Source organism: Petromyzon marinus, chromosome 39 (assembly GCF_048934315.1).
Source record: "Petromyzon marinus isolate PM22_M1 ecotype Great Lakes invasive population chromosome 39, UKy_Petmar_22M1.pri1.0, whole genome shotgun sequence".
Taxonomy (NCBI): domain Eukaryota; kingdom Metazoa; phylum Chordata; class Hyperoartia; order Petromyzontiformes; family Petromyzontidae; genus Petromyzon; species Petromyzon marinus.
Window position 1 is genome coordinate 15,187,006 of NC_133705.1, and position 18,386 is coordinate 15,205,391.

Sequence of the window (18,386 nt, forward strand, 5' to 3'; positions counted from 1 at the left end):
CTCCTCCACAGAGGCCGATCTTGACACCGCTGGTACCAGTCATCGGCAAGTCCACTCAGCTCCACGTCCTCCTGTACCACATCACTCCATCTCTTCTCTATCCCGTGCCGCGCCCGTTTAGCCCCCTCGATTCGGCCGAACAACAGCTGTTTCGGCATGCGGTGGCTGGGCATGCGGGCTACATGACCCAGCCACACACGCACACATGTACACACACTTTTCTATAGACACAAAATTTCATTTTAGCAGTTAATGCCGTACATTAGAAACGAGAGAAGCTCTAGGAAATTTCATATGAAGATGTCTGTAAATGATAGCTTTCTTGTAACATATACTCACAATTGTATCATCGTGGTTGTTGTAAAAAACAAACAAATCACACACGTTGACGATTGCTGCATAATTTTCACATCACATTATCTGCACTCAATTCCCAATCATTGCACATTTATGTTAAACTATATATACACACACAAGTTACAGCCCTTGGTCAACTCACTCTGCCTGATAATGGGCTATCCACTTATTTTGTTTGTTGTGAATTTTGACCATACTTCACCACACTGGCCAGTAAAGGTTGGTAAGTGACGAGGCCCTGAACCAGTGCAGAGGCCACAGATGTTATCCATTGCCCTGGATCAAACTCAGGTGGATATTGTTCATCGTCCAACGTGCTGACCACTGCGCCACCACTTCAACCTTCACATCACAGATGCGAACAAATACTAACATTTCACGTCACTGTTATTAAACCTCATGTCAGTCATTTGTCAGCTGCTATGAGTGAATCGGCTCTTATCCTATTGCAGGCCATGTATTTTTTCCTGCACCAGATTGTCTCCGGTTCCCTCCTTCAACAATCGCGTGCACGGGCTGCTGCACCTTCAGGCGACTGAAAGGTCACGCTGGGTCGGGATGTGGATCATTTTTTAACCTTCTTCATTCTGCCATACTTACTGTGCCGCACAAACACCGCCCGTGCCCAGGTGTGTGAGGAAATGAAAGGGTAACCATTTCATTGAGGGGATATCCCCATTTTCAGGGGTTGAAGGAGGCAGAACATCTGCCTTTTGAACTTCTTACGTGAAAGTCTTGCCAAGGTAATAGCTCTTAATGCACATTTAATTTCCATCTTTGTGCAATCAACAGTTCAAGCCAACTTAAGCTAGTGAACTGGAAATATATTTTATTCATACATGGTATGAACTGTATACGTACACGTGGTTGACTTTAATCGTCTCCCAAATTGTAAGTTGATTATGTACATCTAACTCACAAACTCATAAGACAGTGGTTGATGATAAAGATAGTTGTAACACATTTAGCCTGTGTTTCAACACTACTGTCCACCCAGCATGTATGGGGAGCGGTAGTATAGTGGTTAATGCACCGCGCTAAGAACCCAGCGACCTGAGTTCAATTCCCCGCTCACAACCAATAACACTGGCAAATATTTTAACCAGTCGTGGGGCTCCCCTCGATTTACTCGGCCTTAAATGAATACCGATTACAGTGTATAAACGTGGTGAAGATGATGACAATAATCACATTCCACTCAGTCCTAAATATGACAAATATTCAGAACACCGCGTCTCTGTGATTTCAAAGCACTCTTTTCTGAAATGTTCCCGTCTCTATTTTGCTGATGATATTTGTTTAAGTGTTTATAAATTAACTGGTCGACATATTAAATTGTACAGGTAACAGAGTGAATAGTATTCACAGAGTTTTATTGAACATTAACCGTATTTCACCTGCTCTTTATCCAAAATTGACTCTTAAACAAACTGGTCGCACGTGTTTTCGTCCACAGCTCACTATCCTCTTTTGAACCGTTCAGATGGGAAGAAAAAAAACGCGGCACGCAATCTCACGGACCGCGCAACCCTCATACAGACGACGATCCATCGGTTCACCTCACAATTCACCTCGCCGCTCTTTCACGGCATGTTTATTTCCCCCCTTTTTATCTCCTGCACCGCAAATATTTACCGCGCCAATCCATGGTTGGCTTGTTTGAAAAATCTGCCGCGCTACTGCTGGCAGCGGTGCCTGCCGTGCCCGAGCCACAGGCAACGCAGGTTTGGCCTTGCGCAGATATGGTCAGATATGGTCAGAAGCCACGGTCAGAAGCCACGGAAAACTTATGGTCAGAAGCCACGGTCAGAAAAACGCATGGTCACAAAAACGCATGGTCAGAAGCCACGGTCAGAAGCCACGTAAACGTATGGTCAGAAGCCACGGTCAGAAAAACGCATGGTCACAAAAACGCATGGTCAGAAGCCACGGTCAGAAGCCACGGAAACGTATGGTCAGAAACCACGGTCAGAAAAACGCATGGTTACAAAAACGCATGGTCAGAAGCCACGATCAAAAAAACGCATGGTCACAAAAACGCATGGTCAAAAGCACGATATGGTCAGAAACCACGGTGAGAAGCCACGGCATAGGCATCGAAATAAACTCGCTATCGCCGTGTTCACTGCAACACGTCAGAGCGGCGGTGGTAAATGCTGGTGAATCTTTGGAAATGTTTTTTTTGCATCCCAAAAAAACCAGGGGGTGTGTTAATGTTTGATTAATTCAAAGCGTTATCTGCAATGCAGATTTATTGTTTAGGCAAAATTTCAAAGTTTTATCGGAACATAGTTTTCTTTTCCTTAAAATGTAAAATGTTAAACGAGGAAATGTAAGTGTTTTGGTGTATGTGTGTATATATACTGTAATGAGATTTTGGTGACAGTCTGAAACAATACATTTTGGTTATTGCCTGAAACAAGCTGAAGTGCAGGTTGTTGTTGTCGTTACTTTTATTTAACCAGGAGATGGAAAAAAACGATTGATGAGTGGAGCCACATCGTCTCTTCTGCGACCAAGGTTACGTCAGAAACAATTTAAGAGCACAACAATTTGACAAATGTCGACTGAATTTAACAACAAATGAATGCAGTAAAACGTAATAAGGCAATTTAAAAAAAGGGAAATTGCACTTACGTCGCTCTATATATAAAAAGTAAATTTAGAAGCGGAAAGTGGCTCAATTATGTGAGTAGAGTTAATGGAGAAAATTACACAAAATATCATTTCAAGAAGATGTAAACTTGGTGTCTCAGGCAGTCACGAAGCATTCAAACAAAGAGTCAATCCAAATATTTACAAACGTTTACGTCAAGTCTATATATATATACAATTGTTTTCCTTGATGAATAATCTTGGTATAGTTTACACGGTAAATTCCAGATGTTTTTTTTCATCAAAATGACAATCGCATATGTATATCAAGGAAATTGGAATTACGCCATTCATACTTTACGGATTGAGTTTACTTTGAAAAAAATAGTTCAATTTTTCTTTCCAAAGGCGATCAGCAATTTAACGTGTACACGTGATTGGTAGGAACAGGCACTTAATGCTAAGAAATGTTATGTTTTGACTGACACAATTAACATGATTCCTGGGTCAGCCGGCATAGTCGAGACATTCATCGCTGTGATTCGTTCTGGTTAATTTTGCGTACAATATTTAGTTGGAAGGATCCAAAGCAGAAGCAGGATCGGTGGAAAACTTTCCATGGAGCCATCTGTAATGTTTTAACCGTTTAGTGTTTTAAGTTTTCCACCAGGGCATAATCCAATACTGTGAACATGGGAGCTGTACGATGCACTCACATGCATACACACGAACCAAGGCACGCACACACACATTTGCACTTTTGCACAAGTGCACACCCATGCACGCGCGCAAAGAGAAAGATCCCCCGTATAGCCTTAACACACTGTTGGGGCAAGTGCTGTCAGCGAGCACCTATAAAGGCCAGCACGAGGGGATGGTGTGGCCAGTCCCACGCCTGGCTGCCTTCGTTTCTCAGTGATGAAGTTACACAATGCACCAGGTATTCATCTAAGGCTGAGTCAACCTAAGGAAGGCCCAGCACCGGTTCAAATATTAATCACCGATGTTGGCGGGAATCGAACTCGGGCTGCTGGGTTCGTCACGCATTGTGCTAACAACTTTGCCGTCGCTCCCCACATTGCACTTCCATATGCACACACATGTGTGCATGTGTATACACACGCTTGCGTTAACACGTTTGCATACACACGTTATGATGTCATTGTGTTTATTTAATGAGAAAAACATCTATTTTTTTACCTAAATGGATACCGTGGATGTAACTTTATCAATGTAAATTTGCAAAACAGACAAATGTGTGCAGAAACACTTACATACAAAAAAATACAGTTTTGTGTGTGTGTACAGGAAATAAGAACATTATGTGTATCGCCGAATGGGAAGTGGATGTCTGATGTTTGGAATTATGATGTTCAACCTACATGCAGCATTGGACGGCAACTTGGCTCGGGATGTTATAAAGGACCGTGAGTATCTTCAAGGGCATTGATTCGTGATTCAAAAATTGGCGAGTAGGTAAACAGGACCCTAAGCATCTTACAAAGACTGCACGTTTGCTTCCCCCCATTTCGAGGGTCACAGAAATTAAATGTCCCAGCGCATGAGTAGCAGTCCGTTTGTTTGGGCTGAATAAACTGCCTTTAAATTGAATAATTCCACCAAATAACTCGTACGTTTGAGTTCATCGCTCACATTAGCAGGTCAACCAAGCGGCAAACTCAAAGGAAGCCGTTAATTTCATGATGAGCAAACGCAACTTTACACCACGGGACAAAAGTTCCCTGTGGATGATGCCGCTGTTTACGACCGTGTGCAGCTGCAACCTATCTAGCTCAGAATCAGAATCAGAGTATTTATTTATACTGGAGGAATCCGATTAATTATAAAGCTCCTTTTCGCAGATGTCCAGTAGGGGCGGATCACAACGTTACAACAACAAACAATACAAAACACGGCATGAGTGCATAGTTATTTGAAAGGTAAACAAATCACAAAAAATATATACAAATAAAACTCAACTATTTGTTTTTTATCTTACCAGGTAAAGACCACCGAGCTATTACCGTATCATTCAGAAGCGACTGGGCCACAAATGATAGCTCAAACGAAGTGGCTTATTACGTGGACAATGTATAGCAGCCAAATACTCTAAGCTCAGACACGTGAGCCCTATTCCAGAGCTCCACTCTCGCTATCGGCAGAGGTCCTAAATGTGCCTCGCCAGTTTATAATCCGTCAATTGTTAAACCGATTGTTTGTGATGCGTTCATGGGATAGGAAACTGCAGGGACACTTCCACATGACAAAATACCTTTGGGGATATTGGTATCCGTACCACGAGGATAATGCAAAACCATTCCTGTTTTAAGGAGTGGCTTTTTGCAAAGTGATTGTTATTATTATTATTATTTTGCGTGGGTCTTTAAGATTTATAGACAAATGGGTAACAACAAGTTGAAGGTGCAAACCCGAAATGTATTACGAACGCCGCTGCTCGTGGAAAGACCTCTGCGAGAGTCAGAGCGCTCCTGGAGAGGGACGTTGGTCTACTCTTCCACCCTGGCCAGACGTCTTGGAAGAGATGAGAATACCTACACTTCTTTACCCCCGTCACATATTTTTTTTCAAGATAAACAGGTAACCCTGAACGATTGTCTCATATCAATGACCGTTGAGAGCCCCTTGAAGGGGAATTGCGTGACTATTTTTTCCTGACCAGGAAGTGTTTTGAAAAATGTGTTCCACCCACGTATTACCCCACCACAATGTAGCCGCCAGTCGTTGTATCTAGGTCACCCATTTTTACTCTTGTATGGGAAAGGGAAGAAAATAAAATTGCTCAATGTTTCAATGACGATCACGAAACCAAGCAATGCGTGGTTTGTAAGACAAAAAGGCATCAACTCAGTCTCAAGGTTTATCGCCCCAGAGAATCCCGTCTGGATTTCTTATCACACCAATAGGTCAACAGTTTACACGCTGTGCTGAATCTCTGCACAATCCCCCAATCCAGCCTCAGAAGTGCCACATTGCAGATAAGCCACCAACACCACCATGCCACGCACGCTTGAAAGATCATTTGAGGTGTCAAAATAGGGGTTGACCTTTGCCCCCCTTTGGAGTGTTGTGGTTTCTCGTGACCATGTCAGAATATAACACAAATTCCAGCCTGATTAGCCAGAGGCTGTTGTGGCGGCGGCGGCGGTGGGGGATACATTACAAAGCTCTACCAGATCGCATGAAAAAAACCCATGCCCGTCCGCTAATTAAATCTGCCGAATGATGGGATGCCGCCGACTTATCAGTGCGGGTTGAGTTGCATCGATTTTCAACGGTCAATGCCCTCTCTTGTCATTCCGTGCGTTAGAAGCCGCCAGCTCCGTCGGCATATTCCTTTCTCGAAAAGAACGCCGGCTCAAAAGTTGCCCGCGAGTCGTTTTAATCTTACTTCCTGCAGGGATTTTTGTTTTGTTGTTTTTTTTTTCGTTTTGAATCGATAGTTTTGTTAATTACCTCCAGACACGTCACGTGATGTGAGAGTGCGAGATGAAAGTTTTGGCGGTTTTGTTTTTTTACCTCCATTCGCAGTGACTGGGTTTATACCCTGCTGACAAATACTTTCATAACAGTGGCATCCGGTCCTGGTATTTATTCATTTAATCATTTGTTTTATATATTTATATAAATAATTAAAAAAACGTAAGCCCCACACTGTAGGTTTCCAGGTGGTAATCACAAACAATGATTGCCTGTATTCACACTCGAAAATGCCTTCATTTGTGTGGTGCCGTGTGTCGTCTGTGCTGGTTGTGTATAATTAAAATGTAAAAGGTGAAGCCCTCCTATTGCTTGTGCACGCCACTGCCGGTGAAATAGTCTCCACGAGAGGGAGTGCTAGAGAGCCCCTCTAGACTGGAATTGTTGACCTACTCGTCCATGCTGGCCACACATTTTAGATGAATTATTTGTAGATGGTACTCGTGCGATGTGAGCTTGGAAATTGCTTTCAATGGCATTTGCTGCAGCTTAAGAGAGGAATAGCGAAACGAACATGTTCATCTGAGTGAGTACTGCAAAGGGAAGAATGCAGAGGAGACAACGTAGCAAGGATAGGAGGTGCGTGATATTCCCTTGGGTTTATGTCGTCCGAAATTACTGTGAAAATGCAAGCGTAACGTTATTGGTATAAAAATAAATGATTTTCATTTTGGATGATTAAAAAAACATAGGAAAGGAAACCAAAACGGTGCAGAAATCAAAACAGTGAAGCTAAGCATGGACTGCAAGCAACGGTGTCTTAAAATACTTCAGGGATACGATTTGAAAAGGTAGGGGGAAGATGTGCAGCATGTTATGCAATATTTTTTGTGTATTTTTGATGCGTGCCAGAAGTTGGTTATTTGCGTGAGAATGATGAATGTGGGTGAAGTGGTCTTTGTCGATGTACAATTGTAGCAGGAATTAACAAACATTGCCATTATGCAGGCACACTTTAGTAATTGCCCCTTGAATAAAAAAATACCTTTTTGAAATTATGTTAAAGACATTCAAACCGCTTACCAATATCTTTATTTTGGCTTTACTTACAGAACTTTAAAATTATATTTATTTTCCCATTTGCTCTACCATATGTGAGCGGCAAAGTAAAAAAAAAACATTATTAAATGATTAAGTCGCGCTACTCAATATTGTTTAAATAAATACGTCGGTTGATAAATTAAAAGAGAACAAAAAATATCGTGAAATAATTACACATTGTTTCCCAGCTTTCTCAAGTAATTTTTTTGTTGGCATTCGTAGTGCCAACCTTGCCCAAAAATCACAACCTCAGGAACTAAATTCAATTTGCTCATTGGCAAATCAACGTCGAAGCAGATGTTATGGTAACTTTTTGTTCGCGTTTAATTTTTTGTTCGATGTGAAAAGTGCGTTTCGTCACGTGGGTAACATTACTCTCCAAATGTGAAACGTTAACAGTGTAATATGGTCGGCCTTTAAAGAGCTGAATCTATGTTTTACATTTGGTTGTGGAAACAACATGCCCTGCATTCCTATGAGCCCACCTTTTCACAAGAACTCTATTCTAATGGATAGTCCGAGCTATGCGTGTATATTACGAGGAATGTTGTCTTTGAATGTCCCGCAGTGCAGAGATGTATGGCTTCCAGTATTCAGTCACCTTAAATGAATGATAATGTTGAAGGCAGTTACGTGTGTGCATGTGTATGTCGGTGTGCACACACACTGCTCATGTGCAATTATAATGGCGAATATTTTAAGCTGTCCTGGGCCTCGCCTGGGTCGACTCAGCTTTAAATGACTATCTGGCGCGGTGTGAAAATATGAACACTGGGGAGACAAAGGCGGGCCCAGGCGTGGTATCAGCCACCAACCCCCATCGTGTGTCGTGTCGACCTTCGTAGGTGCTCTCTATCAGCACTTGCCCCGAAGAGCCTGTTCAAGAATACAAAGGGGGGACGTTGTGTCTGTGCGAGGGTGCATTGAGTACTCAATTTCACAGCACTCCCCACAGCATTCGGGGTGGCTATATGGGAGATCTCTACGTGCAGGCCTGTGTTTTTGGCTCTTGTCTTGCGGGGGCAAATATGGTGTCATCCGGTGCCTGTGTTACAGAGCAGAAACACCTTTGCATTTTCTTTTCCCCCCCTCCCCCCCTCCAATTTCCTATTTCACCTCTTAAGTACTTGCCCCTGACCAGGTACAGCTCAGATGACACCTAGGGCAGTGACACGGTTGACCCATTCGTGTCCGCTAAGCCGAGAAGCAGCAGGGTGGGGGGGTGAAGGGGGGGGCACACCACCTTGTGCAAAGCAGCAGATTAATTTACACTCGCACGGGTCTATGGCAGCTCGTACCCTCGAACGTCCTGTTCGAGCTTAGTCATCGTCATCATCATCTCGGCCATGATCGATCGACTGCTGGTTGAAGGTTGGTAAATTTGTAAGCGTGCTATGGGAACCTGTTTTGGGAAGGGATTTCATCACCATCGTCATCGTCAGCCCTGATACATCCACTGCTGGAAGGAGGAGGTTGGTTGATAGATGGCAAGCTCCGTGCAATATCCATTTGTATTAATTAATTTCCATCAGACTTTCTCCCCTCTCCCCCCATCCGCTTACACAATATAGAGTTCGTGTCAGGTCAGAGCTACATTTCATCTAGTACGCTGTGCCATCATAATCAGCCTTGATCTATCCACTGCTGGATGAAGGCCTCCCCATATCAGACACTTTCACCCCACCTCAAGGCCCATCTGTTCTCGTTTTCAATTCTGCGAATCAGCCTCGCCTTTGTCATCTTAGTTTTTCTCTTTTTGGCCTACGAATTTTGATGGACAGCACCGTAAGTCCCTTGTAGAAAGGTTTATTTTTTTTTTATAAATGTAATTCCTAATTTCATACATTGCCTCTATTACCCACATTTTTTAGGGTAAGCTTTATAATAAATGCATCAATTGCTTTCCAACTAGTTTACTAATGTTCAATAGTAAGCTGGTTGCTGATACATTTTAATTTTGTTATTATTAATCACAGCCAGCTTACCTGCTATTAAATGTGACCTTACCTCATATAACTGGTCTAAATGAACCACACTGAGCTCTTACCTGGCCATAACGGACATTATATCTACCTATGTGTAGATCTCTCTCTTCTCAAAGTGGTGATCTGGTTAACTCGTATTCCACGGCTACCTGGGCAGTGTACTAATGCACGCCACTCCATTCACGGCCGCGTGATCAGCGAGCGAGCACCAACGTGAATGGCCCCCTTAGTGCGGCCGAGCAAGTGACGCTAATTACGGATGACCAATCATCGCCCGCGTACCGTGCGCACGTAATTGCCACCGCGGTAATAACCGCCGCCCCAGAGACGCCAAGTGACATGAAGCTCGGCGATTTCAGGCAGGTCTTTGACACCGGGAGCCGCTCGTGCACAGACGCACGTGCGCACGCAAGTCTATCCCCCCCACCCCCTTGCTCCCCTGTGAGTCACGAAGGGGCAACTATAAAGGCCACATTACTTCTTAGGTCATGCTAGCAGAGTCACTGGAGAGCGTGCATAGCACAATTGGATAAATGCGGCGAGAGAGGGGGAGGGGAGAAGGGAGAGGAGAGAGGGCATACTTGGCTTTCTACGTCGGGCAGGGCCACGTCGCTGCAGTGAGCGTGGGACACTTGGGTCAACAGCTGTTGACCCAGTTACACGCTGGGTGTCGACGGGGCGCTCACTCGCCGAGACAGGCTGCAGGGCTGCCGACACTCTCGCAGGGCAACTCACAACTCTTCACGGTGTTTGCAGCTAATGCCGGAGGAGAGGCGGTAAGCTGCCCGGAGCCCGCTTTGCCTGCCGATGCTGATGGTTCACTTATCGGAGCCCGGAACGACAGCAAAATCAATAACCAAATCTGTAATTGATGAGAAAAAGCCATAATGACAGAATAAAATAAATACAAATATTCCTATTACGTGCATGTACAACCTGCGTGGGTTAAGTAGTTTTCTGGTTTATTGATTTTTTTTTTATAAATTAGACAAATTGAAGGTCAGATTTTGAAAAGCACTCCAACGTCGTCTCGTGTCATCCTCGTGATTTCAACATTTTTATTTCCATTTTCTTAATCGGTGCGTTGCTCCCTGCTACAGCATGCGCCAGAGACGTGCTTACCCCCAAGCAAATGAAAGGAACGAACTCGGGAGGGTATGCAACGAAGCATTGTGGGAATCACGTTGAGACGCAGAAGGAGCAACGATTGATTATATTGAACAATGTGCAGGTCACCGGCAACTAGGGGCGCCACGGTGGCGAGATGTTGAATGCCTCACCTGCTACACAGGCTAGCGTGGGTTCGATCCCGACACTGACGCCTGTATATTTGTAGTTTGCGTGTCTCTCTCCCTGTGGTCGCTTGGATTTTTCTACGAGTCCTTCGAAGTTTCCCTCCACATTTAGATTCAGCATCACGCGTTTTAGAGCATTTGGCTGCTATAAATGTCCACGTGACCAGCCACATCATTGAAGCTGTCATTTGTGGCCAGCTCGCTTCTGAAAAAGAGCAACACAGCTCAGTAGGCCTTACCTTATAAAATAAAATAACAGTTTATTTCAGTTCTAGATGCTCTTAAATCATTGCAGGATCATGGGAGATGGTTGCACTTTGACGAGTCCTTCATCGAGCAGTGGATCAACCATGATCGTCACAGTGCGTGTCATTGTCCTGGCCATGCCAAGCGAATGCGGCACTTTTACCACTGACTAGAGGCTGCCAACAGAGATCAGTACTTTACATAGTTCGCTTGAGCACGTAGACACTTTGACTTTGAACACTGGGAATCTTTAGATTTCCGCATCAGTCTGTGATTTTAATCAGTATCGCATGAAGGGTGAACGGCTGGCCATACCAATGTATACTCTGCTGCTATTTAATTGCACACATGCCGTTCCTTAATTGCTGTAATAATGGGTAACCGTACTGCTATTCCCTAGGTGCGGTGCATTAGTTGTAAGGCTATGCTTAATGTCCGGAGTGGATATGGTTATAATGAACGAGTTTGTTGCTTTGCAGCAGCAGTGGTGAATGGTGGAAATTCCCCAGATAGACACGCTGATCCCAGCAGTCTGCACAGCCCTCATTCCAGACCCGATGTCTTCCCAGTAATTGTAATTGAGACGATGACAGGCTTCTTTCTTCAACTCTGCTGGAGAATGAGGGCCCTGTCTATGTATTGTCCATCACCTTAAAAAAAAAATCTATGTTGCCAGAACAAAAAAAAAGTGACCATGTAGGCTTTGGTCATTCCACTCGCTGTTTTCATGGAATTTCTGAAACATAAATGCGCCCTGTCTTTGCAATGGAACTCACAGAGTAGATTCCCCCTGTGTAGGTTCTCACAGTTGTGCTGTGTTGCTCCGCTGATAGAACAAATGTGTTCACGGTTGGTTACCGATGACGTTCATGAGCTTCTTTAGGAAGCGAAGAAGCTCCGTGCATGGTCGGGGGCGGGGGGGGACGTCAGACATCACGCCCCAAAAAACCCCACATCGGAGAACTATGCAGCAGATTCAGCGCCACGTTTTCTCAATTCGAGGCAATACAGTAGATGCAATGGAGTGGCCTAAGGGAAAATCACATTCATGCTGCCGCAAAGCTATCGTTGCCAATAGTCCACAGTGTTTCTAATGAGCTTTCGAAAAGCAGCATCCCACCAAGTGTTTTTTTTTGTAGATAGCTGTGGATGATACCGTCCAATGAGAACAAGGGAAAGTATGGTTAAGAACATGGGGACATAACAAGGCATGCCTGGGATGCAGTGCATGGCGAGTTGGTTACATGGCTAACAGGTTGTGGTTTGAACTGGGCATGGTCACATTCCAGTAGTTGGCTCTTGCTTGGTAAAGACCCCATATAAGTCGACTCAGCCTCAAATGAGTACCTGGCGCGATGTGTGAACATCGCCACTGGGGAGACAAAGGCGACCGGGCATGGTGCTGGCCACCCACCCCTCGTGCACCGTGCCGGCCTTAATATGTGCTCACGAACAGAACTTGCCCCAAAGAGTATGTTAAGGCTATACGGGGGATCTTTGTCTTTGTGTAAACATGGGCACACACGTATTGCACTTGTGCCTGAGAGTGCATGAATAATGCATTTCCCATGGTTATGCATCCTGAAGGCGGCCTTCGTCCAGATTTTACATGATATGACCACATGCTAATGTTTGCAGGTGCATTCATAATTATCATGATATGTCATGAGTCACCACTATGCCCCCATTAATTGACAGCATGTGAAAGTCACTGTAATTAAAAATGCACGTGTGTGTGTGTCGTATATCAGTGTAGGATGGAGCCTTTAAGTTGAAGACAGTCTTTACTTTCACTGGCGAAGGGAGGGGGTGTGAGCAATTGTGGCATTTAATATTCTCTTGCCTTGCCTGGGGGCATTTTTTTAGCCCCACTTATCCTGCATAGGCAACAAATGGCTTGGCTGTCCGGGAGACTGATACGGCTAGATTATGCATGTGTATGGTATGATCTGACGATGCATTTAATTGTACATTTACCATTCATCATTGACCAGCATGGCGAAGTTCTCTCCCAGCAGTGGCTGGAAATGCACCACGAGCCCTGAACAAATGTTCACCATTCCAAGTTCCCATCGTGGAGGCCAGTCTGTCCATCATACAACTATTACTTCTGCACAAAGTATTTCTGACCTCAATGTCTCTAAGCGAGTATAGTCCAAGCCAACCCTCTGCCTTTGACTTTCTCACTGGCTACTGTGCAATTACAAATATGTATGTTGAACTTATTTGGTCCAGTACGTAGCCCACCATGCAAATTGGACATGCGGGGGAAGGACAACAAACTGAGCACAAAAAAACTGTTCTGAAGAAATTAGTTTTCAATCTGGATTTAAAAGTGTACAGCTCCAGTGGCTTCCAAATATCGGAAGGAAGAGCGTTCCAGATGGCTGCATAAGCACATCTGGATACACGCGATGCAGTGACCGCTTTTGTTCGATGGCTCGCCAAAGAGCCGCTGCTGCGAGGTTGACCGCAGTTCACGTGATGGTTTATGCTCCTTGACGAGAACAGCGAGGTATTGTGGTTCATTTGTTGCCAAGGACTTTATTGTGTGAAACGAGTGCGACATTATATAATATAAATACTGTACACGTAAACGTCCTCTTCTGTACGAATATGTCATTCAATATGTCATTCACTCAGCTGACCAATAGGAATGAGCACGAATCAATGCGCGTAATGAGTGTGGAGACACGCGCCGACTTTGATTCGGTATACTCGGGAATCCAGCTGACCACTACGAACCCAATTAACACAAAAAAAACCGTCGAAATTGAATCGGGGACGTTGGCAGACATGAGCCGCACTCGCGACTGATGGCATGTGAACAGACATTCGTACGAACAGAAGGATGGGGGACTGAAACATAATATAAACCCACATCCACTCGGGCTGTAGACACCAGGACGCCGCCGTGGTACAACCCCAGCCCGCGCTCACCTTCACAGGACCTGAGGTTGGCGGAGAGCTTGTGACCGAGTCCGCACTTGCAGATGAAGCTCCCGATGGTGTTGCAGCAGGACTCTTGACATCCGCCGTTGCCGAGCTCACATTCGTTCAAATCTGCACAACACATGGGGGAGGGGGGAGGGGGGGGGGCACAAGCAAGCGGGAGAGAGGAGGGGGGGAATTGAGAATTAATCCTCGCGTGCAATTAGTTTTCTTTACTTTATATTATCCATATGCTTTAGCAGCAGCATATGTGTAATTGGCTCAAGTCAAACCGAGTTAGAGGGAATACATTCGCAGCTTAATATATTGTTTTTATTTCTCAGCTGGAAGAGCCAGACTTTCTCCCCCCCCCCATCCGCTTACACAATATAGAGTTCGTGTCGGGTCAGAACTAACATGTCATAAGTGAATGCTTTTCTCTGTTCCAAGGCCAGCATTCATTTTTCTGCAAATTGCTGTTTGCTTGGGACCAAATTACCATCGCTTGCGAGTCATCTGCGTGCAAGTGAAAGGTTCGGTGCACGCTGGGCAAGTCGCAATATTATTCCCTTCTGGAATAAAGGACCTGGTATTTTTCAAGCGACATTCTCTGAGGATCTTGGTTTATTTTATTGCGATTACTGCCAATTGCTGCGAGCCCGGGCAATCTCCAGTGCCAAAAAGATTGGTTGATTGCGTGCAAACGAAGTGCGTTTTGGTTCTCTGCAATAATATCTAAAAGAAGATATAGTATATTTAATGCTGTTCCATAAACGTGGCCAGAAAATGCACATGCACAGATCACACCGATGGTTTTTTTTGTATACGTGTGTGTGTGTGCACTCACACAAGATAAAAAAGAGCATGTTTTTTTTATATTATTTCAACCTTGCTCTTTGTTGGCAATAGTCGATCAGTAATTCTTTGTTCGCCAATATCGAGAGTGCACTAAATCAGATTTAGATGTTAGTGCACTGCATTCCATTCCGGCCCCAGGAGAGCTGCATTAGCTGGCAGCAGCTGTAAACTCCCACAATGTCTCAAAAACAAAACTTCCCTGCGCTCTACCTTTGGATGAAATGCTGGGGAAAAAAGGAGTTATATAATGCACACGCCACAAAGTGTTGTTCTTCTGATCTTCATATTAACACGTAGGCTTTTGCTACCAATGTTATCCATAATAGAGTTTTTTTTGTGTTAGATTGCATGAATAAATGTGCCGTTAAACCCGCCACGAGCCGACACGGCCAATTATAGTTGGTTTGTCACATAAAGCACGTCTTGTTTACGTGACAAACCTTACTAATTCGCAGTGTCGGGTCGTGGCGGGTTTAACGGCACATGTATATTTTCGCGATCTAACCCAAAATCCTCTACGGATTACTTTTTTATGATATGATGTGCTATGAAGTAGGGCCATTGCCTTAAACGTCAACCTGCTTTGAAGGCCCCAGTGTTGTTGACGAGTGCGTCGTGGATTTCTGTTGTTCATTGTGCCTGTGCACCACTACCAATGCAGCAGCACCAACACAATTTGTTTTTATATCTAGATTAGGGCTGTTAAAATTTACTGCTAACATTGCATTACCACTGACATAAGGAAAAAACAACGGTTACTGGTTTGCCACGCATAGAAATGTCTGCCGGTAAATGTAAATATTTTCAACTGACAAATATAGCACAAATATAGCAATTGTTGTGTGAGTTCTCCTGGAACCAGTAACTGACTCTGAAAACGATCACAGGTTTACTTGTCATCCTTTGACAACCATAGTTTTTTTATATATGTACACAATTACTCGTGCATTAGGTCGCGCTAAATATCCTAGAACAACACCCTTCTTAATTTGTTTTGTCACGTTACAAAAGTTTGGACAAACAGGGTGCGGTAGAAATTTTGATTTAAAGCTTTCGTGACTGCAGTAATTCATATTCTTAGCTCTTTCGGTAAAGTCACGTTGAAAGGAAACAATAAAATAATAATATATATAAAACAATAAAAATTCTCACGACGTTTCGACCATAACACAAACGGTCGTCATCAGGTGTGTCGGTTTGCATGATGACGACCGTTTGTGTTATGGTCGAAACGTCGTGATAATTTTTATTGTTTTATATATATATTTTATTATTTTATTGTTTCCTTTCAACGTGACTTTACCGAAAGAGCTAAGAATAGGGTGCGGTAGTTTACCAATAATGCTATGTATAATGGGCAAAGTGAACATTTGCTGTAATTTATTACGTAAATCTGTGATGTAGATGACGAGCGTAATGAGAGCATGCATTCTATCAGCAAACGTGTGTTCGATCTGCTCACAAATATTGAAATAAACAAGGAAAGATAATCTGCCAATTGCAATAATTCAACGTATAGTGTTCTACGGGAAGTTGTATGGAATTCTTTATCATGCATGTGGAATGTTGATGCAGAGTGTTACGGACAAGATTTTGCATTCTAAATAGCAAACGTTACCTCGCACAAATGTAAAGAAACAACGTTGCGCAATCATTCATTCCTCTTTTAAATATTCGTCGTTGCTTTCACTTGTTTACAGCGATATCAAAGTTTACCAATAGATGGCACTGCGTGGCCGCAATGCGAATGTAAATGCACGTCGTGTAGCCACAACATACAATTGTTTTTGATATCCCCAAGCAGTATCCTAAACACACCTCCCCCCCTCGCCGACCTGCACATGTTCACCCCCTCTACACCGTTCATCATGCTAAGTCCGCCAATTAAATGCACATTTTTTATGCTAATTCCTTTGTCAAGGCACCTTGATTCCTCTCACACAGCTTAAAGGTCGCGGCCTGAGCTTGGCTCTGTTTCACTCCAGCGCAGTCTTCGAGACAGCCTGGTCCCTTCACCTGATGAAGGCCGCTTGTGTTGTGGCCGAAACGTCGTGATTTTTGTTGTTGTTTTATTTTATTTTTACCTACGTGACTTTACCGAATAGAACCAAAGAGTATGGATCCTTGCAGTCACGAAAGCTTGAAAATCTAGAATCAGTTTCCTAAAACCACAGCCGTCGACATTGTCAACGTAGCATGGAGGCGAGGGAGATTTTCTGCTCAATGACATTCTCATGAGCGTGCATCGTTGCGATTTCCGAGCTCAAGAGGTTGCAGTCTGCCTAATGGGGAAAACAAAACTCCGTTAAGTCGAATCACTTCTTGTGGAGACAAAAAGTACCTCCCACAGGTCATAAGTTTCCCAGCCATATGGGTCATTGAATAAATTACAACAAAACTTAACTCCTCCGTAGCCATGTTAACCGTGACTCCTGTAGAGGCCGTGAAAACTCCATTATCCATGCCCCCTATTCTTCATATTGAACCACGCTTATCTGTCATTTTCCCCACGACCGCATTGTGAAAGGCTTGTATGCATGTATGTTGAACTTCTTTCGCGCCATACGTAACCAACCGTGCTAATCGGAGGTGTGTGGAAGGACAACAAACACGGTTTCCTATCGTCTACATTTTGTATGTTGAGAATTTGTAGTTCATTGTCAAATTCATACAGTTCTCAATGGTGATTCGCATTAGTTTTTTTTTTGCAGCAATTGGAGTCAATTTTCAGATAACATCTCTGATCATGTGATCATGTGATGTTCATCCCACACATCACTACGGGCAGGAGGAATTTTACTGTATATTTACATCCGAGGCCGTTTGTGTAAATTACCGTCAAACCCTTGATTGCCACAGCCATCAGGCATATCCGCACACTTCCACACTGCAGTGAGTGGGCCCTCTCAGTGTTATCCATTCCGGTTCAGATTTGAATTGATAATGCTAGCCTGTAAATGCGTAATTTAGTTAATCAAATGCCAGATAGCTGGTGGTTTGTACAGCAGGATTTACTGATGTTTTTTTCCCCAAGGCTTATTGCCCACAATGATACTTTGTGGCGATAGTAATGCCATCTGTGGATTGTGCGCATGTCATTGCACTCATTATCAATAATAATAATAATAATAACGTACTTTAAGGGTTATTAGCTGGGATGTGGTGCACGGCTCAATTTTTACCAATGCTAACATGAAAATTGCTATAATCTTCCTAATGGCTGTGACCTCTCTGCATTGTAAAAGTGTAATGAATGTCAAACTTGAATATTTAAATTGCCGCTGTTCTTTTTCAAAGCATTGTTTCAAGCCGGCATTATAACTGTTGAACAATCACCACCTTGATTTTTTTTTATCTCTGCTGCGTGTTCACGTGTATCACTATGCATGTACCTGCTCTCAAGCAAGGCCCAGGGAAAGGACATCTTGAAAGTGTAACATTAGTTAAATAGGTCAAGAATACACTGACTCAAGAATAATCTTGATTTGAAACTTTCGTGACTGCAGGAATCCATACTCTTTGGTTCTTTCGGTATGTGACTTTACCGAAATAACCAAAGAGTATGACTGAAGAATGTTGT

General features: G+C 43.7%; 1 protein-coding gene across 2 annotated transcripts in view; it reads right to left on the reverse strand.

The window, feature by feature from the left end:
* MEGF6 (multiple EGF like domains 6) overlaps nt 1-18,386 on the reverse strand; it is a 284,338-nt gene that overhangs the window by 92,476 nt on the left and 173,476 nt on the right. For both annotated transcript variants that reach the window (XM_032968232.2, XM_032968230.2), the window contains exon 5: nt 13,958-14,080. In XM_032968232.2, coding sequence (XP_032824123.1) covers nt 13,958-14,080 — 123 coding nt within the window. The remainder of the gene's footprint in view (nt 1-13,957; nt 14,081-18,386) is intronic.